At 41.5% G+C, this 26309-nt stretch overlaps 1 protein-coding gene across 1 annotated transcript in view; it reads right to left on the reverse strand.

Moving 5' to 3' along the window:
• The window catches only part of LOC143292958 (E3 ubiquitin-protein ligase SMURF2-like), a 59134-nt gene that overhangs the window by 7688 nt on the left and 25137 nt on the right, over positions 1-26309 (reverse strand). Inside the window, 9 exon segments of the mRNA XM_076603679.1 lie at positions 1174-1311; positions 3552-3730; positions 4381-4495; positions 5995-6098; positions 8390-8540; positions 9075-9245; positions 23727-23811; positions 25416-25728; positions 25730-25778. Coding sequence (XP_076459794.1) covers positions 1174-1311; positions 3552-3730; positions 4381-4495; positions 5995-6098; positions 8390-8540; positions 9075-9245; positions 23727-23811; positions 25416-25728; positions 25730-25778 — 1305 coding nt within the window.

Raw genomic sequence — 26309 nt, forward strand, 5'->3', positions numbered from 1 at the left:
TTGAGACTCTGCACACTTCAAGTGTTTACGCACCGCTCAACCGGTGGCTGGGCATTATGTCATTTTTCTCTGCCACCAGTAAAGCAGTGGTCAGGGCTCAAAGGGTTTAATACCAATTATTTGCAAATTTTGGCTCAGGAGCTCAGGCAGAAGGGTTAAATTTGCTCAGGAACTCAGAGCTCAAAGGGTTAAGAAGGTGGCCGACCTGTAAGCTCTCATTAGCAACAGTCAAGGGGTTAATTAAAATTTGTGGGAAGAACTAAAGCAAGCCAATGTTGGATAACATCTACAACTATGGAAGTACAGGAGAGGGAAGGAAGCACAGAGAAGACATAAAGGAAGGAAGACACTGGTGCATGCCTGTAGTGTGTCAGGTAAGTGAGAAGGAATGCAGGAGAAAGAGACAGGTCAGAAAGACAAAAATAACATGATGGAGGATAAAAAAATAAAAAAAGCAACTGATACAACTGCAGGATTCTGACCAAAACAAACAAAAAGAAAGAAAAGGTAATCAATTCACAAGACAAGCTAAAACCTGAGAATCTTTTTCACTGAGGTAATAACATATCAAAAACAACGGGAGAGAAAAAGAAAAAACAAAACAAAACATGTTAATAATACCAAATAGGATCTTTTTCTCTCTAAAATCATGTTTAGTTTAACATACTTGCCATGAAAAACTCTAGCAAGGTTCTGATTCACAATACTATACAATCAGTCAGAGAAATTGAAAGCATCTGAGGCCAGTGACCTCTCTTGGTATATTACCCGCCCTTTTGTGTGCTTATGCAGGGCCCCCTGTTCCAGCAGCCTTCTTCCATTCCTACAATCCTAGTGGCTTATTTTTTCACATTTCCTATCTTTCTTTTCATTCATTGATTCTCCACTGTTCCAACTTGTCATGTCTTCCAACAAGACACAATATGAATAATATCTTGCTTGTTAGGGCGACCGGGCCAAATTCAAAGCCCAGATTACACTCAACTGCTGGACATGCACGCACTGCCAACTCCAGCCTCTTTCTTTTCTCTGTCTCCTCTCCCCCCATCAACACCTTCCCTTAATGACTCCCCTACACACACTGAACAACCACCACCAGGGATTGAAAACCCAACACGCCCTCGCAGCGGAAAGCAAAACAGTACAGAGAAAATGACCATAGATTATACTCACTTGACATATTCTCGTTTGTTGTCTTCTGTGACTTTGATGTCATTGCCGCCAGGTTTCAGTTCATATTCGTGAACCTTGCCAAAGGAGTTGTGTTCCACCGAAAACGTGTTGTCCAGAATATTCTCAATGTTGTTCTCACTTTCAGGGACAAAAAGAAACAGAAAAAATATGTATACATAATCTAAGCAGCATCAGAAGTACAGCATGAAAAAAACAACAAATAAACAACTCTAATTTTCAAGCCTAAATTTTTATTACCCACAGCTGAATAAAAGGTGTCCCCCGTTGCCACCCCCCCATGTTTTCCATGAGTTTTCTCCCTTTTCTCCAATAACCTGAACAAAGTTTCATTTGAGAAAGGTATTTCAAAAGCACTTGAACTGCATCATGCAGTGAGATAACGTGCACTGTCTCATCCCAACAGGTCAGAATAAAATGAAACAAAAAGAAAATTGTGATACAAGTACTCCAGTCAAGGCTAGTCATCAAACTTGCGTTCCTCTTCTCACTGGGGAAGTCATCATAAACATACTGTATTGTAGTGTGTTACTTTTTAATCACAACTGATATCTCTATCTCTTGTGTGAAATTTGGGTTACTCTCCCCACAGAGAGAGTGTTGCCACAGTGCAGGACTGCCCATATAACTTATTTTGTTCTGTCTGCAAGTGTAAAGTTATATTGTCAAAGTGCTTTTTTCTACAAAATTTTCCCACGGACAATCCTTTTGTTGCCATACATTCTTTTATATGCACTAAATGCATGGTGCTGAAGGGACCTCAGTTTATTGTCTCATCCAAAAGACTAGCATCAAGACCACCATTCAAGGTCCATATATGGGTTTCAAACCAGTGGACATTCACTTCCAAAATAAAGAGGTGATCTTCCAAGTTTACAGCTCAGTAGAGGTATTCAAATGGATACTGTGTATCACAGTGATAAATGACTTATTTCCATCTATCATCTTGCTAGATTTGGAATATTCTGGTAACTGTAGTTAAAAGTGTTTTTGAATCAATGTCAACTTTTATCAGAAGCATACACAGAGCTGACAGATGAGCTTTTTACACAAATATTTTAAAGAAAAATACATATTGTGTATGAAAACAAGTCTTTGAAAAGGGGAAAACTAGGAATCTTGTTTGTTTTTTTGTTTTGATTTTTACTTTGCTAAACACAAATATAAATACAACTAATACCCTAACAGACATTTATACTGACAGCTTTGAAAATCACTGGAAAAGTCTTTGAGACTGTGTGACATGAAACTAATAATTTCTTGTTTCTTTTCAAAATGTGGATTCTACCCTGCCAGTCAGCAGCACACAGCCAAACAGTTTACCAACAAGCCATCAAAGCAGCAGACCGGGATCAATCATGTGCAACATCATTGCACAACAGCAGTGGAGCAGTGGCCTAGTTGTAATGCGCCTGACTAGGAAATTCGATTCCCATATGGACTGGGAGTTTAACTCCCATCTCTTCCAGACCCTGAGCGTTGGTCTGTGTGAAGATCGTTTGGATGAGACAATAAACAATGATCCCTTGTGCAGCATCCACTTAGCTAACGTAAAAGAACCCACAGTAAAAAAAAAAAAAAAAAAAAAAAAGGGTTGTCCCTGTCAAAATTCTGCAGAAAAAACCCCACTGAGATACTAAAACGGGTGCAATAACCGAATGGTTAGAGTTGGACTTTCAATCTAAGGGTCCCAGGTTCAAACCTCAGGTAGGTGAAGTGTGGAGATTTTTTTCCGATCTCCCAGGTCAACATATGTGCAGACCTGCTAGCGCCTGAACCCACTTCATGTGTATATGCACGCAGAAGATCAAATACCCACGTTAAAGATCCTGTAATCTATGTCAGCGTTCAGTGGGTTATGGAAACAAGAACATACCCAGCATGCACACCCCTGAAAACGGAGAATGGTTGCCTTCATGGCGGGGTAAATAAACAAAACAGTCATACACGTAAAAATGTTATGTGTCTGTCTGAGTGTGAATGTGTGTGTGCCTGAAATCTGATTGAATGACACAGGAAACAAATGATGAGCCCCCAATGGCAGCCGTCAGTCAATGCTGCACTGTGTTGATGTGCTCTCCCCTGGGACAGCAGCCAAAATTTCACACACAGAAATCTGCTGTGACAAACTGAGTAGTTTGTATTATTCTCCAAGTCTGGTTGGTATACTTACCATGTCAAACTGATGCAAACCAGGCCTATGTTTGCTCCTCTGGCCAAAACTTCACAGCCACTCAGTGATAAGACGTTTAGCAATTAGTCCACCATCTGCTAGCCAATGAAATGCCCTTTATGGCTGGACCTGATAACTCATTCTAATGGTAATTCAGCAGAATATGATAAAACTCCCCAGCACTCACAGCATCCAGCAGAGACTGCGGTGAAGCTCTGGGTCCACACTCTCCAGGTCCTCCAGAGCAACGGCCTTGCCCAGCAGCTGTTTGTAGAAGGGCATGGTGAACCCTCCATCCAGGTAGTGACCGTGGAAGATGGCCATGCCAATCACTCGACCCACAAAGTGGAAGTATGACAAATGCTCCTGGAAAAAACATTGGGGATAAAATCAATTAAAATATGCTGCACAAATTATGATCTTTTTTTTTAATGAAAAAAAATTTTTTTTACTTGTCTGTGTTTCCTTCTTTTTTTTTCTCTCTCTTTTTTTTCCCCATCAAGGGCTGGATATATATATAAAAAAAATACACAACCCTTGGAAAATGTTTTGTTTCATTTTCTTCTTTTTTCATTTATTCATTCATTTTTAAACTTTAGTGTCTCACAACAATACTCACACACATATCAAGGGCTATTACAAGAACACCCGTTTCTTTTATTTAACAAAACAAGATATACATTGTCTAAGACATGGCAAAGACAGTTTCACAAGACAGATATCATATACTTTTTTTTCAATATGTAACAATTGTAAGAAGCTATAACTACTGACTAAATATGTGATGTTTAGTTTGTATCAAATAGCATATGAAAGGGGGACAAAAGAGACTTTCAATGAAAACAAAAAACAGAGAAACAAGACAAACATACAGGCTTTCAATGAAAAACAACAACAAATATACACGACAAACTCAAAGACTGAAAAACAACAACAAAACAACAGAAAAACAAGCCCAACTCACAGGCTTTCACTGAAAAACAACAACAAAAAACAGAAAAACAAGCCAAACTGACAGGATTGACGCCCGAGTCAGGGTTGATCTGCAGTGTGTAGATGTCCTCCCTGGAGTACTGGAACAGGCCGTAGTAGGGGTTCAGCATCTCGTGAGACAGCAGATAAAACCACTCCCTGCATGGACAGAAACCAAACTCAAACTGTACTCACTGGTAAACATTCTCTCATTTTCTGGATGCATATAGTTCAGTAGAAAATTTTCTTTACTCAAAATAGAACGAAGTCTGAATGCAGATACTTTCCATGGAATCTTTTCGCAGAATCACAATATTAATCCGGTCCAACCATCGGTGCTGTGTACAGAAACTCATTTCTGGAGGAGGAAGGTAAAAAAAGCTGTCCAAAATAAGACAAGAAAGCCTAGCTTCTTTAATAAGGATACTGGCCTGGAACTCCTTCCAATTTATGACATTTATTTGCAACACCAGTCAGGTGCCTGTAGCCCAGCAAATTGAATGCAGCCGTGGACTCAGTACTAAGTCACAGCCTGTCCAATCCAAGAATTTTCTGTTAAGTTTTGCAGAGGAGAGTGATGAGAGAACACCGATAAATACAAGTAAGTTCAAACTTTCGAGCCTGAGTAAAAGAAAATTTCTACTGTCTGAAACTGTACGCTGTGACATCATGACAAATTAACACCAGTTACAAAGCAAAACAGATGAATTTCTTCTGTTCAAATCCTGGTTGGTGGCAGCCCCCCTCTGGTGGTCTCCATCAGAGCTTTCAATCATTACATCCTCACATATACATTTATTGTGCAGGAAGGCTGATCAGAAACAGAAATAGGGTACAGATATGAATCAAAGGTTAAATGTTCCATAGCCTGGCCAATGGGGACAGTGAAAGGAAGGAAATTCAGGGTAAGTGTCTTTCCCCAGCACACACCACCATGCTGAAATGGGGCTGCCAACCCTGGGACCCTGAACCCTCATCACTGGTCAACACTGGATCACAAGTCCAACGCCTCACCAATTCTGCCCCATGAACACCAATACAAATGTTTTACTACAGAGTCGAGACTTACTGACAAGTGGTACCCGATGATGAAAAATGATGGCAAAGTAAATCAGCAAGACAGAGACAGAGAGGAGAAAGGAAGAGTGGGTGTGGACAGGGAGGGGGGACAATCAAAGAAATGGTCAACAACCAACCTCATCTCTATGTTCACTGGATACATTCACACATAGTATTTTTGGACTTTACCAAATGCAGAATCCAAGCTCACACCATCCCCAAGTACTCCCAATATAACTTTTTTTTTTTTTTTTTGTAAATCAGTCTACTCAAAATAGAACAAACTGTTTTCTGAATTCAACGGCCTTTCAAGAAAATACAGCCAAAGACACACACACACACAAACACCACACACATACACACACACACAAACACCACACACACACACAAACACACCACACACACACACAAACACACACACACACACACACATACACACACACAAACACCACACACACACCACACACACACACAAACACACACACCACACACACACCACACACACACACAAACATCACACACACACACAAACACACACACCACACACATACACACACACCACACCACACACAGTGACACACACACACACACACACACACCTTGCCACACCACCATAGTCCAGACCCTCCTCTCCATGGAACTTGACCATCAGACGCTTACGGAGATCTTTGGAACGCATCTTCATCACCTGCCGATAGGAGTCCTGCATAGACAGAGTACAACACTTTATGGTAAGTTTACCCTAACATAAAGTCATTCAACTGTGTCGAGAAATAAATACTCAAACCAGTCTGACTGCAGTATCTTAAACATGATGGGCGCAATAACCGAAAGGTTAAGATTGTTGAACTTTTGATTGTAGGGTACAGGGTGGTCATTTTTACAATCTCTCATTTTTACAATCTCTCCAAGTCAATGTATGTGTAGACCTGCTAGTGCCTGTGTTCTCTTTGTGTGTATATACAGGCAGACTATCAAATAGGCATGTTAAAGGTCTGCAATCAATGCCAGTGCTTGGTGGGCTATGGAAACATGAAATTCCCAACATGCAAACACAGCCTGGTTGTCTAATAGCTGGGTAAAAACGGTCATTCACAAAAAGCCCACTCATGGGTAAGAGTGAATGTGGAAGTTGTAGCCCATGAATGCAGAAAATGACAACGAAGACAAAAACACAACAACTGTGACTTCACTAAGGTCCTTGAAACAAGGGAGTTAAAACGTTCTAAAGTGTCAACTCACCCACTCTTTTTCAAGGTGAACAGAACAGAAAAATGTGTTGTTAAACTGAAAATGATGACAGAAAGTCATGTTAAAGCAGAGTGATGAAGGTGTCTGAGTGTGTGTGTGTGTGTGTGTGTGTGTGTGTGTGTGTGTGTGTGTGTGTGTGTGTGTGTGTGTGTGTGTGTGTGTGTGTGTGTGTGTGTGTGTGTGTGTGTGACCATGTTCAATTTCATGTCTTTTTTTTTCTTGAAAAGGAAATACTGGCTTGCTCTCATCAGCTCTCACTGCCACAGTAACTTGTCTTACTTTTGGTGCATGGTCCTGTCCGTGTTTTGAAGAAATATTCCACTTAGTTCATGTCAAATATTCATTAAATCTAAAAGGTGACAGAAGTACCAGTGTGACATAACAAAGACTTTCATTAAGTTCTGTATGATGCTAAAACACACACACACACACACAAACTCACACCCACAGAATATACTGTAAAGTTCTGTCTATAAGCCGCGACTTTTTACCCCAGCTTCAACCTCTGCGGCTTATACAATGATGCGGCTTATTTGCGGATTTTAATGATCCCGGGAGTGTCATGTTCTTGTCTAATCTTAGCTGCCCTTCAACTCACCAAAATCATGATTTCTGTCCATGAATTTCTGGATGAGCTTCAGGATAGTGTGCTAACTGTTCACGTTTTGTAAATCAAATCCGCACACATTAAAGCCTTCAGATCAGCATTCAGTTCTTCTCTGCTCAAGCGTACACACTCATCATGCCAAAAACGTGACGTTATGCCTATGATGCAGCCTTCAAATTGAAGGCGATCGACCTAGCAGACGACAGTGCAAGCGACGAACCAGCAGCGACCTCCACCTTCATGTTCATGAAGAGAAAGCGAGGCTGAAGTCAGTGACAAGATGGCGGAGGAAGCTGTGCTGGTTCTCTTCAACTCAGACATTGAAGACAAAGATTATAGTGGATTCAGTGAGCAGGATGACGTTGAATAAATGTGACTATCCCTAAATTATGGATCTTATTTTTGTTGTGTTTATTTATTATTTTTTTGTGGCACTAGCAGTATTTTTGCTTGCTTTTCTTTGTGTTGTTCCCGCTTGTGTTTATTTCATAACCTACAGTATCGACAGCTTTTCTGTAGTATCAGTATGTGTTCTGGTACCGGAAATAAGTGCGGCTTATAAACCGGTGTGGCTTATGTATGTATAAAGTTCAATTTTTTCCAAAATTTAGTGTGTGCGGCTTATATACCAGTGTGCTCAACAGACCAAACTTTACAGTACATGTGTGTGTGCTTGACTGAAACCTGGCTGAATGGCACAGGCAATGAATAATATGCACCAAAGGGCTGCAGTCATTCAGCTCTACCAAGGTACCAATGACTATATTTGTAAAGCGCCTACAGCTTGGTCTCAAAACAAAGAAAGGCGATGTATAAGCATCAGCGTTAATAAACAGGCCACAAACACATGGACAGAGACTGTATGGTACTTTCAGCCGAGAGGGTTAGGACAATCGGCGTTAGGATGGTTCCTAAAGGCCAACTAGCTCCCAAGGCTGCAGCACAAAGAGCCAATGCAATTTTGCCTCATAGTTTGAGTGTCATGGTCCTTCACAAAAGACTAAGCTGTACATGATTTCCCACTGCAATAGAGAAATCATTGATAATACAGCTCTCACTTTGCTGTTGGCCCAACTGTAAACTTTGTCAATCTGTGATATAAGCTGAGTGACAGAGACAAATCTGACAAGACTCACCTCAAATATTTCCTCCCTGGAGACCTCCAGGCGGCAGTGGCCTGTCTGCGGCTGCAGAGAGTGGAACTCCTGCTTCAGCACCTTCATCTTCTGCACCAGGTCACGCTTCAACTTGGGATGGATTGGTCCCTCGTTCTCTTTACCCGTTCGGCTGGCAGAAAAAGTGCATACAGAGCACAATGATAATGATAACAGCACACGTATAAAGTGCTTTCAAACCTTACAAAGCCCTTTACAATAACATGTCAGTCACACACAAAGTACACAATACACACATACATACACACACAGACATACACACATGCATACACAGACACAGACACGCATGCACACACGTACGCAAGCGTGTGCGCGTAAACACACGGATGAACACAAAATAAAACACGCATGGAAAATGCGGGTCCACAGAATATAGATATGGAAACTGGAATGGAGTGACTTATTTATGTACAGACTGCTTGAAAAGGATTATTCTTTAGATTTGCTTCAAAGGATGTGAGTGAGGGACTGTGAGGGACTAAAAATAAGCAGCAGATTGCCAACCTGATCTCCTCACAACACTTTCCCCACAGAAGCAGATGGACAAAAGATTCCCTATGCAAGCAGATGGACAAAAGATTCCCTATAGAAGCAGATGGACAAAAGAAAGAAAGCGTCAAGCTGGACAACAGGCCCTGGCCCTCACAGTTTTTGGTGGATGACGTGCAGGTTGTGGGAGAGGCGTGGGTCAGTGAACTGCGTGGTGTGTTTGTTGTGGTCCACGTAGTACACACGCCCGCTGCTGGTGTGCCGCGTCTCCCAGCCCTCTGGCATGGGGCCCAGGTCCTCGTCACGCAACTCCAGGTTTGAAACCTCCCTGAAAACACAGCAACCACATACACCTTTATCATTTCAGTTTAACTCATTCTACTCCAGGTACGAGTTATATCATACCATAATTACTTCCCATGTGGAAAATGTGCAGGACTTTTCACACCAATATACTATTCTGATTCTGTTGGTTCTTGTTTGGTACAGTCAGTGTTCTATACTGAGCAGTTTACGGATTCCTGAAGCATGAAAACAAAGCTTTGTCTGACCGATCAAATAAACAATTCTCCATCTGTTTTTGCCGTTTTAGTGAGAAACCATACTTTTTACTGCAGCAGTCTCATGTAGTGCTGCTCCATGGCAGTTGTAGCAGACATGCAACTGTGGGATAGAATGAGTTAAAGGAGATGTCAAAGCATGTGGACTGATCCTTATACATCACATCTGCTGAAGTAGAAAAATAATATTGAATATATTTGTAAAATTCTTTTTAAAAAAGGAGAAGATGCCTAACCTTCGCATCAACCAAAATCACTGGTCAGGCCCTGACATCTTCATCAACTTCACTGTACGTACCTGATTAGATCAAAACTTTATGTATCTTAAAAAATAAATAAATAAATAAAGTTAAAAAAAAAATCAAAAAAGAAAAAGAATGTCTGGAAAGGTTGGACAGGAATGGAATAGGAAGGGGAAAGCAGGGGTATGGGAAGGTGGGGGTGGAATAGAGAGAGAGAGAGGCGGGAGAGAAACACTGTGAGAGAAAAAGAAGGAAAAAGAAACAGAGACAAAGAGATAGAGAAAGACAGATAGACAGACAGAGAACTCACTGCGGCAGTTACCTGCATGCAATGTTATCCTCAACCCTTTAAGTGCCCCAGGACAGAAATTTCTATCCATTATCATTGTAGGAAATTCCAATCACAAATCATCAAATGCATGTGAAATTGTCATAGTTGGATAGTGTGTTAATTTTCCTTTCAGAAAAGTATTGGTGTTAGCATTCTTTTAGTAGACTGCACGTCAAATTTTTTGGGGTAAAATTTATTCATCAACCACCATGACCAAAACATCCCTCGACAAATAATAGTTGTCAAGGAACATAAAATAGCCTTGGCAGATGAAAGGTTAAGAAAGAGAAAAAGGCATGGCAGGTGGATGGGTGAAGGGTAGAGAGCAAGTCCTGAAGAGAACAGACAGAGGAAGGTAAGACAGGAGAGATGAGAGGGGATAAGGAGTGAGACCAGGAAGATGTGGTGCTCCAAACTCCAGTGTAAAGCTGCAACGTTTCCCTGCCAATCACCCTACACACATACCATCATCTAACGCTACAGCACAAAGGAGAGGAATGAAGAAAACAACAGAGGGGCAGGGAGGGAGGGAAGGAAGAGAGAAACAAGACAGACTAAACAGTTTCAGTTTCATGCAGACCAACCCATACAGGCTACACCACATACGCTGTAAAAGATTTTTCTTTTTTTTTAATAACAGAGAGACAGACAGAGAAAGAGGGGAACGAGTGGAGTGGAGGTAGAGAAAAACAGACAGACAGACAGCAGACAGAGAAAGCAGTTTCTGGATGAGTCTTCCCTAAGATCAAACGCATCATCACCATGCAACAGCCAACATCATTAACTGCATACAACACAAAGAACAGAGGGAAAGAAAGGGGAGAAATAATGAGGAAGGCAAAACGGAAGGAGAAAAACAGATTCAGAGAAATACAGTGTGAGAGCATATGCATGGGTGGGCGGGTGGATCTGTCTGTATGTATGCATTATGTGCAGAGAGATAGATATAGATAGACAGACAGCTAGACAGACGGATAGATATAGATATAGACAGATAGATAGATATGGATGACTGAGGGAAAAAAAATCACCTTTCACCTGCCAGATGCTACCAGGATTCAAACCACAGACCTCACAGAACTAATGTTCACTGCTCAAACCACTCACCTATTTAACCTATCACCTAATCCCTTCTTCTGATGCCTCTGTACCCTTGTTGCTAACATTTCCTGAACAGTGAGAAAGCCAATACTTCCAGTCCGTCTCTCTCTGGTCTGCCTGATGCCAGGATATTCCATGAATTGAAAGGAAACAATTTTATCAGGAAGATTCAATTCTAATCCAAAATCATCCAATAAAGTTTGTCTTGAAGACTGAGCCGCTCACTGGCAATGCATGGGGTGGGAAGGGAAACTGAGTGAAAAGGGGTGGGGGTGTGGGGAGAGAGAGGCTGGATGGAGGGGGTGAAAGGAGGGGTGAAGGGAGTGATATCGGACGAGGGGCGGGGGGGGAGGGGAGTATCTCCTGAAGATGGTTCTGAGCACTCAGTTCTCCTTACACAACGTAAAACCTCAGTAATGGGGACATGACATCTCAACTTCAAGATGTGTCTGTGTTAACATGTGCAGGTGCAAGTGTTTACACAGGTGTGCATACATGTGTGTGTGTGGTGAGCTTGTGCTTTCTCAGAAACAATGATAAACAGATAAACATAGAAGGAGAGGAGCAAAGACTGAAAGAGACACTGAAAGTGAGACATTCACAGGAGAGACAGTGATAACTGACATACATGGAGAGAGGGGGAGGGGGGGGGATGAGTGACAGATACACAGACAGAAGGGGGGCAGACTCATAGAGATGGGTAGAGACAAACACAGAGAGGGAGAGGGAGACACACACACACACACACACACACACACACACACAGACGCACACACAGTGAGTGGGAGAAAGAGTCATAAACAGAAGAGACAGTGACATACAAGGAAAGAGAGGAGGAAAAGAGGGATGGGTGGGGAGGGGGGGGGGTAAAAAGAGGGAAGGGGAGACAGTGACATACACTAGAAAGACACAGACAGACAAAGGGAGGGAGCCAGTAAGAGGAGGAGGACAGTGATATACACAGAAATAGAGGTGCGCACACGCGCGTGCACACACACACACACTAAACAGGGGGAGAGAGTGAGTTACAGAGGGAGGGAGTGACAATGACATGAAGACAGAGAAAGAAGCTGAGGGATTCAGAAACCTGAGGGTCTGGGTTCTAATCCCAATCTCGCCCTTTCTCCCAAGCCTGACTGGAAAATCAAGCTAAGCATCTAGTCATTCTGACTGGACGGTAAACCAAGGTTCCATGTGCAGCACGCACTCGGTGCACTGAAAAAGAACCCACTGCGACCAGAGTGTTGTCCTCTGGCCAAATTCTGTAAAAGAAGTCTACTCTGATAGATACATAAATGTATACGCTTATATTACTTTTTATGACATAATGATACTGTCAAAAGAAAACTATCCAAACACATTATTTCGCCAGCCATTAGATCAATAACACCACAACACAGGCACACCCCCTTCCCCCCAAACTCTTTTCCTTTCTCCAATGTTAACATTACACTTTACAGGGAGCGAAAAAAACCCACCTCATCCCTCCTCACCCCCCTCTTCCCCTTTAGCCTCATCCCTCCCTGAAACACCCCTGTCAAGAGTAAACACTCATACCTGCATCTATTCTAGACAATCCCTCAACCACGCCCCACCCAATCTAGTAATTCCACATATCGCACAAAAACCTCACAAACACCAACGCAAAGCATCTGCCTAAAATCAGCAAGCATGTAAATTGGAGGGGAAGGGAGTCTGGATGAAGGGAGCAAGGAGGGAGCCTTGTAGTGGGGTGGGGTAGGGGAAGCTCTTACAACTGCCCTACAACAACTACAGAAGTGGTGGAAGGCAGGGAAAGAGGAGAGGACCTGTTATAAATATCATATATAAGCTGAGGTGTATTGTGCACATGTGCATTGTTTTCTAACAGGCTGAGCTAGAATGCAACTGATGCAACTGGCACATATGCTGGCAGAGTTCCCACTGCTGCTGGAAACTCAACACCCCCCATCCCTGGTATTTTGAGAGAGACAGACAGACAGACAAAGACAGAGACAGAGACAGATAAAGAGAGAGAGAGAGAGAGAGAGAGAGAGAGAGAGAGAGAGAGAGAGAGTGAGTGTATATGTGTGGGAGAGAAAGAAATAAGGGGAGAATGAGAGTGTATGTGATAATACCAGACCAAAATGCTAATCATCTAAACACAAAGCCAAACTGAATAAATAAACAAATAAATTATTATTAATATATATATATATATATTTATATATATATAATCGTGAACATCACTGACAAAAGAGATCCGCAAATAGGATCAGGATCAATTGTTCTATCAAAACTCAAGACTTTTCCTAACCCTGAAAGGAAAAACCTATTTTCCCACAATTTTTCCAACTATTTCCACGATTTTTCCAACTATTTTCCCGCGATTTTTCCAACCCAGGGAATGGTTCTTTCATTTTTCAGAAACTTTTTCATACATCCATGACTCTATACAAATGCAGTATTTTCTTTGGAGGCAGCTCCAAAATGTGTGAAAGCACAAATATCTGAAACTCCCTCCCTCTGCCCTTTTCTCCTCTCTTTCCCACTACATCTGGTCCATTGCATCTGCTACACTGGGTGTGTTTTTACACAGTTTTTTCAGCTAAGAGGAGGGTGTGTGGGGGGTAGGGGGGGAGGGGACCAGAGAGCTGTAGGTTATCTTATAATCCATCTATTTTTCTTCTCTCATCTTTCAGGTCTGGTGATTTCTGGAGACAGACCCTTTCTTTTTGTCTCTCCTGTACATGTACATCAGATCAGATGTTTTAAATGATTCCACTGAGGTTTACATCTGATGATTCACAATTGAGAGAAAAGGAGAGGGAGAGAGAGAGAGAGAGAGAGAGAGAACGAATGAACTAACAAAATTGTTTTAATTGAACTTTGGCCATGGACCACAATTCAAAACCAGGGGACTGGGGGTGGGCATGGGAAGGGGTATTATAACACTTGACTAGATGACACAGCATGTCAGGTCAGGTCTCTACCTGCCACAGGTACCATGTAACCCTGTGCTACCTGTCACATGTGGGCAGATGGAGCTCGACAGCCTGGGAAGGCAGTCCATCTAAGACAAGGAAAAGTCTGAAGTAAAACCCATGAAGTGCTAAGGAATGCAGGACAGTCTCAACATGCTTTGACCCTGGGTCCATGGCCATGTCCCGACTTTCAGTAGCCGCGCCCCCGTGCCTCCGAGGAAGGTTTTTGAGCCAGAGGCTAGGACAAGGACAGTCTGATATAAAACCTACGACCTGAGGACCTCACTGTCACCGTCCCAGCTTGCTAGGCTATGGCAGATGAACCACGGGTGTAAAGGGTGGGGCCAGTACTGCGCACACTGCACTCCACCTAAAAATTCCATTGCGCAGGCTTTAAGGACACGTCCACGTCCGCGCCACCAAGATGACACAATATCATAATGTTCATGGACTTGACATTAATTCTACTTAATTAGGGCTGAGTATATGATTTCTCCTTTTGATCGCATGGAAAATAAATTTTGATACATGGAAATTTCTCTGCTTGTGCTTGTTGTTTGATTGGAGAAGTGAACTAAGAGACATGTTTAAACAGTCTTGTAGAGAGAGAGAGAGAGAGAGAGAGAGAGAGAGAGAGAGAAACACAATGTCCTAAGAAAAGATGCTGAACTCAAACTTGAATGCTTTCTTGAAGGTAAAAGGATAATCTGAACATTTCTTTTCACCATGCCCTCTCAAATAAAACTTCAGACAAAACCACTTCTAGCACCTCTGTAAAATTGTTTGCGGTGTCTTACAGTATAGGAACAGCACTGCAAACTTGTCAGAATGTTTACTATGACAGATGGGAGTGACAGACATGTCAGATGTTCGCTATGACATATGGGAGTGACAGACCTGTCAGATGTTCGCTATGACAGATGGGAGTGACAGACATGTCAGATGTTCGCTATGACAGATGGGAGTGACAGACATGTCAGATGTTCGCTATGACAGATGGGAGTGACAGACATGTCAGATGTTCGCTATGACATATGGGAGTGACAGACCTGTCAGAATCTTTACGATGACAGGTGGGAACAGCAGACTTGTCAGAATGTTTACTATGACAGATGGGAGTGACAAACATGTCAGATGTTCACTATGACATATGGGAGTGACAGACATGTCAGAATGTTTACTATGACAGATGAGAGTGACAGACATGTCAGAATGTTTACTATGACAGATGGGAGTGACAGACATGTCAGAATCTTTACTATGACAGATGGGAGTGACAGACATGTCAGAATCTTTACCATGACAGATGGGAGTGACAGACATGTCAGAATGTTTACTATGACAGATGGGAGTGACAAACAAGTCAGAATGTTTACTATGACAGATGGGAGTGACAAACACATCAGAATGTTTACTATGACAGATGGGAATGACAGACATGTCAGAATGTTTACTATGAGCTACGGGAGTGCCAGACAGGTCAGACTGTTTCTAATACAAATGAGAATGACTGATTTGCCAGAATGTTTACAGAATAGCAGACATGTCGATGTTTACTACGACAAACAGTAACAGCAGTCATTAAATCACAGCACTGGCATTGTGCCTTCCTGCCGCACCCACCCATCCCTGTGTCATCCATCTTCAGCGCCAGAATCAAAACTCTGCTTCCACCCTTGGTGAAAGATAACAGCTCCCTGAAATCACAGCGTCAGCATTACTGCTGCCCTATCTCCTGTTCCACCTGCCTCTCCATTCAACAGTGACAACACTGAAAGCTTGTTGCCACACCTACACCCCCCACCACCACCCCTGTCTGCCAGCCAGGGGGGGACCACCGATGCAGGGCTGTGTTATCTTCATGCCCATTACACACCCCACCAGTTACCATGGCTTATCAGCTGAGCTGGGGGAGCCACTTCACAGGAGGCAGTGTGGGGGCCTCTCTGCATCTCCCTGCTTATCTCCCTTCTGATCCACTCCTTTCACCCATGCAACCATCTGCAGGCATGACATTTAATACCTTCACAGGGGAATCCCACAGCATGGCAGGAAGTGGAAGGTAGCTCAGGAGGTGGGGGTGGGGAAAGAGATGGGGCCTAATGGAGAGACAAATGACAGAGAGATGATAGGGAGATGAATACCCCAGCCGGTGCAAATCCAACAAACCGGGAACTCAGTTTGGAGTTTATGAAGGATGGGGGAAAAAACAAAAGATTTCTGAGTCTGGAGCTAATGACCCTTCTCTTTGGTAATGAATTTTTGAAAAGATGTTCAACTGTAACATGTTAATTCAGTTGTTGTTGTTTTTTAACCAAAACTTTTCAGGAACAATAAAATTCATTTACAAAGCAACTTTTTCATAAACAATGGGCCAGTTAGAACTGATTGCAGCCTAACTCTTTTTAAACTACAATTGTTTGCAAACAAAATAAAGGTGGTGATCAATATGTTCTCTACTCCATTCTGCCCAACACTGTTATGTATCACTGAACACAACTGTGCTGTTGTAAAATGAGCTTAGATAAACCTTTACCTGTATGTGTAAGCATCACCGATTTTTCATGTAATCAGAACTGGATTTTTTTTTATATATACTTTACAAAATCACGTTTGAAAATTCAAAGGACAATAATAAAGATATGCTCTCTTTTTTTTTACATTTACTTATTTGTTAATTGCTTTCTCTATTTATTTCATTCTTACTTCCTTCTTTATTTGTGAGCCCTTTAAATATGTCCACCTTTTATCAAATATTACTGGAAAACACAACTGATATCAACTGAACTCAAATGTGAAAACACACACACAAACACACACACACACAGAAAAAAAAAGAAGAAAAAAGACTGCACACAAAAAAAGAAGAAATGGTGACTGCTGGACCTTATGTTTTTCACTGCATAAAACAAGGTTGTTAATTTTTATAACTGCTTCATAAACGTTTCACAGTTTTACTTTGATACACAAACACCCTGATGAAAAATAGCTTGACTGAGCATCCACACCACTACCTCCTCTCCAGTCATGGTAACTAACTACATGTTTTGATTTATTTCTCCCCAAAACAAGAGAGGAAACACATCCTAAAATAGTGTATGTTTTGATTTATGCCACCCCAAAACATGAAAGGAAACACATCCTGAATTACGTTGCTTGGATCATGCTCACCCCCTGACAAGCGTGTCCACAACTCATGTTCCAGTTGTACGCTCTTGGTTTCAATCATTCCCATTATCAGCGACACATCACTCCTTTCAAAATAGCACTGCTATTCACGTCCAGGAGCTGATAGAAGGGGACTATATCTGACAGGCAATCTGTACTCATGACACATTGCCAGCATTCCTCGCAGTGTTGTAACTGCCAGTAAACCTGACGTCAGTCAAAAAGAGGATGTCGGGGTGTAAGGGAAGGAGGATGTGGCGGAGATGGAGATGTGCGAGTGTGTGTGTGTGTGGTGTGGGAGAGTTGGGAGGGAAGGGAAGGGGAGATGGGAATCTTAGTAAAGTGCAGATACCTCATTCACATGGGTCTGCGTTGTTCTATAACATGAACATGCTCTTTCTGTATGTGGGACTGGCACTCTTCCAACAGCATGGCACATATGTCTCAAGCAGACTAAACTACACACAGAAGACACAATTCACATGCACTTTGAAACATGTACACACATGTTCCATTACTTACAATGCATGTACGAGTTAAGTGTGAGTTCTTGAGCTGAGTGTGTGTGTGTCTGTCTGCATAAAAAAATCTGCATGCATGCATGCTGGAGTATGCTAGAAAAGTAGCCAGAGGAAGACTTCTGGAAACAGTTTATTCACACCACCCATCTTGCCAATGCTGTCAGATCTCTGCAAATTCATTTCAGTATAAAAATATTACCTCCACATTTGAACACTCTCTCCCCCTGATTTCATAATCCAACATTATCTTTATGAACCTCCAATCTACAATCAAGATACAGAGATATGTACCCTAAAAGCAATGAAGGAAAGAAAGAAAGAAAGATCAACAATACGGAAGGTAAAGACAGAAAGACAAGCATAATCTAAAGCAAACTGAGATTCCTTTGTCAAATTCATCTGAAATATGTTTAATCTTCCTGAACATTTAAAAGTACTTCTGGGCACCCTTCCAAAAGTTGACAGCAAAAACAAACACCACAGAAGCAAACCAGGCCAGATCCCTGCCTCAGTATACAATTTCTGATCCCTGGCCAAGAATCTACTGTATGTGTCCCAAGGTTTATTTGTGCAGCCATCAGCCTTGCTATCATTTGTTGTCAACAAAATACATTACTCTTACCACAACATGGCACATATGTCTCAAGGAGACCGAATTACACAGAGAGCAGAACGAAAACAGTTTTAAGAAACTTCAAGGGCAGTCATTTACCTCATCCCTTCTGTTTAAATGCAGGTAAGTTTTCCTCTTTTTTTTTCTTCTTTTTTTTCAAAACCCCAGTCCCGTTCCATGGCCTAGCTCCTTGGCTCCAATTTATAGATAACATGTGGGGCTTTCAAGACTTGAGATTCACTTTGTACAGAACTACCATCTGTTACCCTGTTTCCAATTACAGTCTGTCTCAAGGATCACACTGGCAGCCTGGAAACTGCGAAGCACTTTCCAAATTCCCAGAAAGTCACCAGTCCCACATTTATTCCCTTGGGTTTAAGTACTAAATATGGAAAGCCATTTGAATGTTATGTCAATCTTAAAATTCATAAGAGAAAAGCACACTATTTCATCTTCAACCTGACCCAGGAAGATGGTATGCTTTTGTAAGCTGGTCCTGAAGAAGAGAAAAGTCAAAGACATCCTTCACAGTTCCACCAGATCTGGAAAGATGGTCCAGAAGTAAGTCATTTTGGAAATGGAGGAAACCCATGTCTCCTGTAATTCTGTATACATATATATAAGCAAAGGAATTTGAAACAAGCAGTGCAGATGTTACCTTCCATGTTGGGTGGTGGTTGTGCTGTGTCCTGTTCAATGTCTCTGAAGTGGTTCCTGCTCTTGGTTAGTGAGGAACACACAGAGAGACAGAAAGACAGAGACAGAGAGAGACACAGAGAGAGAGAGAGAGAGAGAGAGAGAGAGAAAGAAAGAAAGAAAAAGAGAGAGAGAGAAAGAAAAAGAGAAAGAGAGACAGAGGGAGAAAGAGAGAGAGAGAGAAAGGGAGAGAGAGAGAAAGAGAGAGAGAGAGAGAAAGACAGAGAGAAAGAAAGAGAGAGAGACAGAAAGAAAGAGAGACACACAGAGAGAGAAAGAAAGAAAGAAAGAGAGAGAGAGAAAGAAAAAGAGAGAGAAAATAAAAGAGATAGAGAAAGAGAGAGAGAAAGAAAAAGATAGAAAGAGAGAGAGAGAAAAAAAGAGAGAAAGAAAGAAAAAGAGAAAGAGAGCAAGAAAGAGAGAGAGGGGAAGGAATGAAAGAGAGAGAGGAAGGAAAGTGAGAGAGAAAGGAAAGAAACAAAAAGAAAGAAAAACAGACACCGTTTAAGACTTGCTGAAACTCGCACATCAAATTCATCTGATCTTTAATTTCCACAACCATTAACAAAATACAACCGGGCACCCTTCCAGAGTTTGACAGCACACAGACACAGAATCAAGCAAGACCAGCTTCCTGCCTCAGTCCTTGCCAAAAACAACTGCAGGCCAATGTCTGTGCATTCGCTGGCCCTGCTATCATTTCTTGTCAACAAGACATTTAACTCCTCCTGCGACTTGGCATTCACACATCCAGCAGGCTGAATCAGAGACAGAGACTGAGAGAGAGAGCTGAACAAGAACAGTTTTACAATGTCTTAACGGAACTTCAAAGGCAGCCATTTACCTTAATGTTTGTATGCAATTAATTTTTCCCCTCAAATCCTGGTGCCTGAGATTAAAGATGAAACAGTGGTCACTTTCCAAAGAGTAGTTCCCCGCCAAAGATTAACAGTTGTTGCATTTAAAACAAAGTTTACCAAGTACTAAATGGAACTGCACATCTTTCCCTTCATCTATATCCTCTCTTCACCTGTTTCGAACAAAATTGAGAGAAAGAAGCAAACAAAAGAAAAATCAAGACACAATAATTGAAAAAAAAAGAAACTGAAAGAAATGAAGGACAACAAAATAAATAATGAATGACAATGGCAGAAAAACAGAAACCAAAGCAAACTTCCTGAGATTCTTACACTGCATTCCTCTTCCAAATATCAAAATATACATTTGGCAACCTTCCAGACATAGTGATTGAGAATCTGTATTGCTGTGTTGTATACATTATCACCGGAATGCTTCCAGTTTGCTTCTGGCTCTTAACAGGTCAGGACAAAAGAGTCCAGTTAAACAAAAAAGAATGACAGAATGATGGCAACAAGAAAGAAAGAAAGAAAATAATGCTTGTTTTTTAATATAAAAAAGACACTTAACAGAAACCACTCTTAAATCAATTTCAGCTGATATTCAGTCTCCCTAATCATTCAAACATACTGTCAGGAAATTCCAGAAATTGAAAGTGCAAATAAACAACACAGGAGCAAACAAGGCCAGCTCCCTGCCTCAGTGTACAATTTCTGAGTCCTGGCCAAGAACCCACTGTATGTGTCCCAAGGTTTATTTGTACAGCCGTCAGCCTTGCTATCATTTGTTGTCAACAAAACACTTTACTCTTCCCACAACATGGCACATATGTCTCAAGGAGACCGAATTACACAGAGAGCAGAATGAAAACAGTTTTAAGAAACTTCAAGGGCAGACATTTACCTCATCCCTTCTGTTTATATGCAATGCAGCCTTACATTTTTTTTCCCTCGAACTTTAGTGCCCGAGAATATACAGCATTTTTTTAACACCTGGTTCCCTTGTTCTGCTCCAAAAACAACAGCTGTGGCACATGTGGCTTTTTAAGGCTTGGGGTTCACAGATAACGGGGCAGAAACGCACCCATTCCCCATCATCAGTTTCAAATCAACTGCTGTCCAATGGAGTACACTGGTGTCTGTTCACTGCATAGCACCTTCCCAAGAAGTAAACAATCTAACAATCTGTTTCTTCAGCGGTTCACTAAATTTCTGAAAGGTCTGAAAACTAGTCCTTCAGAAAGAAAGGTGAAGTCCAGTAGTTGTTCTCATCTTCTACGTGACCGGGAATGGCGGTCAGGATTGGAAGCCAGACCACACACTGACTAGCTGACTGAAATGAGGAGGATTTTTCTCCACAATTCTACTTGATCTGGAAAGTCCAGAAGCAAGAACTTTTACGAAAAGTAGAAATTCAACATCTCCTGTAATGCAAATGCTGAAGAATCCAAAACAAGAACAGGTTTGCCCTGATCGAATTCTGCACATAATTCCAAAACATAAACATAACAAAAACTAAAACTAGAAGATAAGATACGAAGCATTCAAAACTCCTCAGATTAGAGAAGCAACAGCTAAATCAAACATAAGAATTACAAAGAGAAATGAAAAGAAAAATTAACCACAAGACAGTGAATCATCTCAAGAGAAATATTCATCATCCTGTGACCTTGACTTCTGACCTCATTTCAAATGGATTCATGACCTGGCCATGACTGATAACTGTTCAAAGTGCCAGGAAGGTTAGATTTAAGACCTGGGCTTAGTATCACTGATGATGAGCTTCTATTGTGCTATGTTTTGCTCTTGACCTTACACCTCTGACCTTGAACTTCAGAGTAAACCATGAAGATCAGATATAAGACACAATCTCTATCATGCCCAAAACTTTTTCTTCTGACATGCTATGTTATGGACTTTAACTCTGAACTACCACTGCCTCTGGAAGGAAGCAAGAAGTCTTTTAATCAATATGCATCAATAATCTTGCAATGTGAACTTCTCTAGCTGTCGTGGTGGCTGAAGAAAACACCAGTGTTAGCTCAGCTGCTACACAGATACGAAGATAAACAAATCACAGCACAGAAGAGACAGGAAAAGAAGAGACAGATAGCAAGAGACAGAGTGGTGGGATGAGGGACGAAACAAAAGAGAGGGCGAATGGGAAAATGAGTGAGGGAAAGAGAGTACTGGAAGAAAGAGGGACAGAGACAGCAAGACTGTAATGGGAAACAAATGAAATAAACATTATTTTGTAAGGTTCCAAGATCAGTGCAGAGTGTTTGCTCCAGTTTGTTAACACTACACCTCCCAACAGCATGAGAAAACACCAGCATGACAGGCACAAAGAAACAGATCACTGTTTGTCAAGATACAAACAAACACACGCATGTGCACACACACACACATACTCCCACACAAGCATGCACATGCAAACAAGCACACCCACACAAGCATGCACATGCACACACACAACACACACATATGCACACACAGACACACACACACACACACAAAACACACACATAATCATATGCACACACACACACACACACACACACACACACACACAAAACACACACATATGCACACACACACACACACACAAACATACCTTTAGCATAAACATATACAGAAGGATCACATGTACCTTCTCACAATCCAGAAGTAAACAAGAACCTGAATTTCTGGCATAATGTTGGTAAACAATGGCTCTGAGTTTGGCACAACTCAGCGTGTGTGCACATCAACACACTCAATTCAGCAATTTACATTGTGTGTATCACAGTTTTCTAGTTCAGAAATGTGTGACCATCACAACTCATATCAACTCAACAGAGTGCCGACAGTGCAGACAATATATGCCTACCATCAGGAAAACATGATGTAAAAAATCCAGAATGAAGTATAATTTCTAATTATTTTCAGGAACACAAAATATCCTTTTTCTTTTCTTTTTTTAAATTTTTTATTCAAGGTAATGTCAACACTCATCATGGCCATCATGACTGATGAAGTGTTCATACATGCAGAGAATGCACCAAATTTTCCCCCTTTCTGTCCTTCATGTAGACATGGCCACCATTCTTTGTATTCTTCCCTGAAGGTCTGGCAGCAGCTTTTTAAATTTGTTTTCTCCACAGTGAGGTTCGCCCTCCATCATCTTCATCAATCTTAGAGATTCACTCAGCAAGCCAGTTTTTCAGTGGAGAGCGCTTTCTCTTGACTTCAGCTCTCTCACGGCTGGTTGTGGACTTCCCCATATGCAGACACTGTTCAAATTGCAACTTCCCATACCCTGTAAGGTTAGTCCACCCGCAAGAAAAGGTGACCCCATTTATTTTTATGTCTTTGTTTTTTTCCCTGTAATACGCAGCCCACCGCTGTAACATCTGGAACTGTCATCGCTTTTTATATGTTTCCATAAAAAATACAGGGATTCTGGGACAACAGGCATGTATGTTAGTAGAGTAAAAGGAAATTTTTTTCCTAAAATTACGTTTATCTAACACACTTACTGTGACCCACTAGTGCAGACTCCTGCAGGGAGTCCGATTCCTGACCTGTGCAAGCTACTATCCGCCTATGCTGAGAAAACGAAAGTAGCTACAGCCGGTAACCTCCCAGAAGTAGTAAACTAAAATTTCAGGACACAAGGCTGGGCACACTGATGATCTCTCTTTCTACATGACGGTCAAAGGGCACTGTACACACACCAGGGACTTGCTACAGACACACAACACGGAGGTTCACTGACCTGGGTACTCGTGGGTCATGCCACGTGCTGATCCCTGTGCGTGTGTGAAGAAAGTACACCTGACCCTGCTGTGTTGTGTGTTGTTCTGAAAACAAACAAACATTTATAGTTGGATTTAACTGTCAAGTGATAAACAAGCTAACTGCAAGGTGGAACCAAATTAATACATTCAATGCTAAGGTAGACACATGTAAGAAATTGTATAAATCTAGGCCGATTTTTTTTTCCTATAAGAAACGGAAAAGCCATCAAAACTCTGTCCTGGTTTACTCTTCAACCTTTGATTGCTGCTGGCCCGTATGCTTGTCAGTGAAAGGCTGTTATTACTAATCAACTTTCTGAGTGCCCCAGTACAAAAAGTTCCGTCCCCTTCCCGGGTAAAGTACCCCAGGACGGCAATCTCCATATCATAGGAATTTTCCTATCACAAAATCATTGAATTCATGTGAAATTGTCATCATCTGAAAGTGTGTTCATTTTCCATTCAGAAAAGTAAACTTTCTCTCTGTAGTTTGCATGTTTTCATTTTGTAAAAATAAGAATTATCACCCCCTGTGACCAAAAATCCCTTGGGAAATAGATGTCACTTTACATAAAATAGGCTTGGCACTGAAAGGGTTAAGATAAGACTGAGTAACATGTCAGGATGTCTGTCATCATTTTGTATATTTGTACTTTTCCTCTTGGGACGCCATTACTTTTGGTCAGCAAAGTCAATGACACCAGGTACACAAGAAGTAGTTTTTGCACTTCAATTTCATGCCGCATTAATTGGATTTCACTTCGGTTTAGCAGAAAGGTGTTATAGGAATGACTTTTGCAGAAAGAGGGGGAGAGGGAGACAGACACAGAGAGAGAAGGATAGAAGGAAGCAGTCAGTCAAAAGTTCTACACAGATTACACTGTAACTGCAATGTAAGCCAGCTGTTCATCTAAAGAAATGTCACCAGAAATGGCACAGCAAGCAACAATTTCATGTGTGTACATGCACGCATGTGCCTAAGTGCACACAAGTTTATAAAAACTAAAAGTAAAGAATTCAAACACTGCAATTTATAAACTATAAAGCTGAAACTAACACTACAGGTTATTGAAAAATGAAAAATCAACAAAAACAAGGAAATTAAAAAAACTGATTAAAATACAGATCCTTTTCTTTCTTCTTTTCACTTAAGTTCAGCTCTGGAACTTTTACAACTTGCAAATATCACAGCATGCATTTTTTTTTTTTTAAGTTTCATTCAGCCACAATCAGACAGTTCAAGTTATTTTCCAGTATCACTGGGCAGTGCCCACCTGATACATGAGTTCATCTTAAACCAGAACTTTTCATGGGGGTAGAGTGCCTTATACAGGAGAGCTTCACACACAGTAAATAACAGCAATAAACCTTTTGACTGCTGCTGACGAGTACACTCATTGGTGACGGGCTGTCACCTCACTGAGACAAGACTGAGGTTACAGGTCAGGATGTTGGTCACCACTGGTTATTTGGACTTCTTCCTCTTTGGACTGCACTATTTTTTGTTCAGTAAAATCGTATTTCACCACTCAAAAGAAGTAGTTCTTGGCCTCAAAATTCAGGCTACATTTAACCATTGTTCTATAGTGAATGGGTTATAAAAAATAAAATCAAACCAAAAAATCTAAAATTGATAAATAAAAAGAAAAGAAACTAGGTGCGCTCACCATAACCATCTGGCAGCTCTATCATGTCATGCAACTGGGCTCGACTAATATAGTTACGATGTCGTGACGACCGTCGCCGGACAAACTGGTGTGTGGCCGTGCTGGTGTGACTGCCACTGCTGCCTCCACCAGCACTGGCTGGTGTTGCTGTACTGCTGCTGCTGTTGTTGTTGTTTTGACTGCTGCTGTTGCTGCTGCTGCTGGTAGTGGTGGTAATACTGCTGCCGGTGTCCTGAGAGGAGCTACCTCCAACACTTGGGGAAGTGGTGGCTGGGGAGGTGGGGGGAGGTTGGGGAGGTGGGGCTGGTCTCCCTTCCAGGACCGGCAGTGCCCTGTGCCCTGGAGGAACAGTCTGTGGCTGGCCTGGAGAGACAAAGACAATGGTGACAAATAAAACATATTGAAGATTAATTTAGTTACTATGAACATCATAATAATAACATCATGATAATAATAATAATGATAATGGCCAAAGGCGCCACAGCCTTTTACATCAACAGGGGCACTGAATTCATACCTAGACACTCAGTTTTAATTTTCCAGTCAAACTTGGGAGAAAAGGTCAGAGTGTGAACCAAATCCAGACCCTCACGAACACTGTATTGGTTTTAATCACTAACAGATCTCAACAATTTATCATCCGTCTCATTCACTCAAGCAAACTGTTCTGGTTTTGTTCTGGTTTTCACACCACAATGTACATCACTAAAATTATATCACACTGTACCACAGCGATTGGTGGTGTTATTCTGAGTAACAAGGACAAACAAGATCTTTTATCTAATGACAACATATCACTCACACCCTTGCCTCACACTCTAAAATTACCTTGTGCATTATGAATTGCACTGGCTTTCAGCTATACCTGGTCATTTTGGTCGGTTTATCTTTCCT

This window comes from Babylonia areolata, chromosome 18 (genome assembly GCF_041734735.1).
Source record: "Babylonia areolata isolate BAREFJ2019XMU chromosome 18, ASM4173473v1, whole genome shotgun sequence".
NCBI classification, from domain to species: Eukaryota; Metazoa; Mollusca; class Gastropoda; order Neogastropoda; family Buccinidae; genus Babylonia; species Babylonia areolata.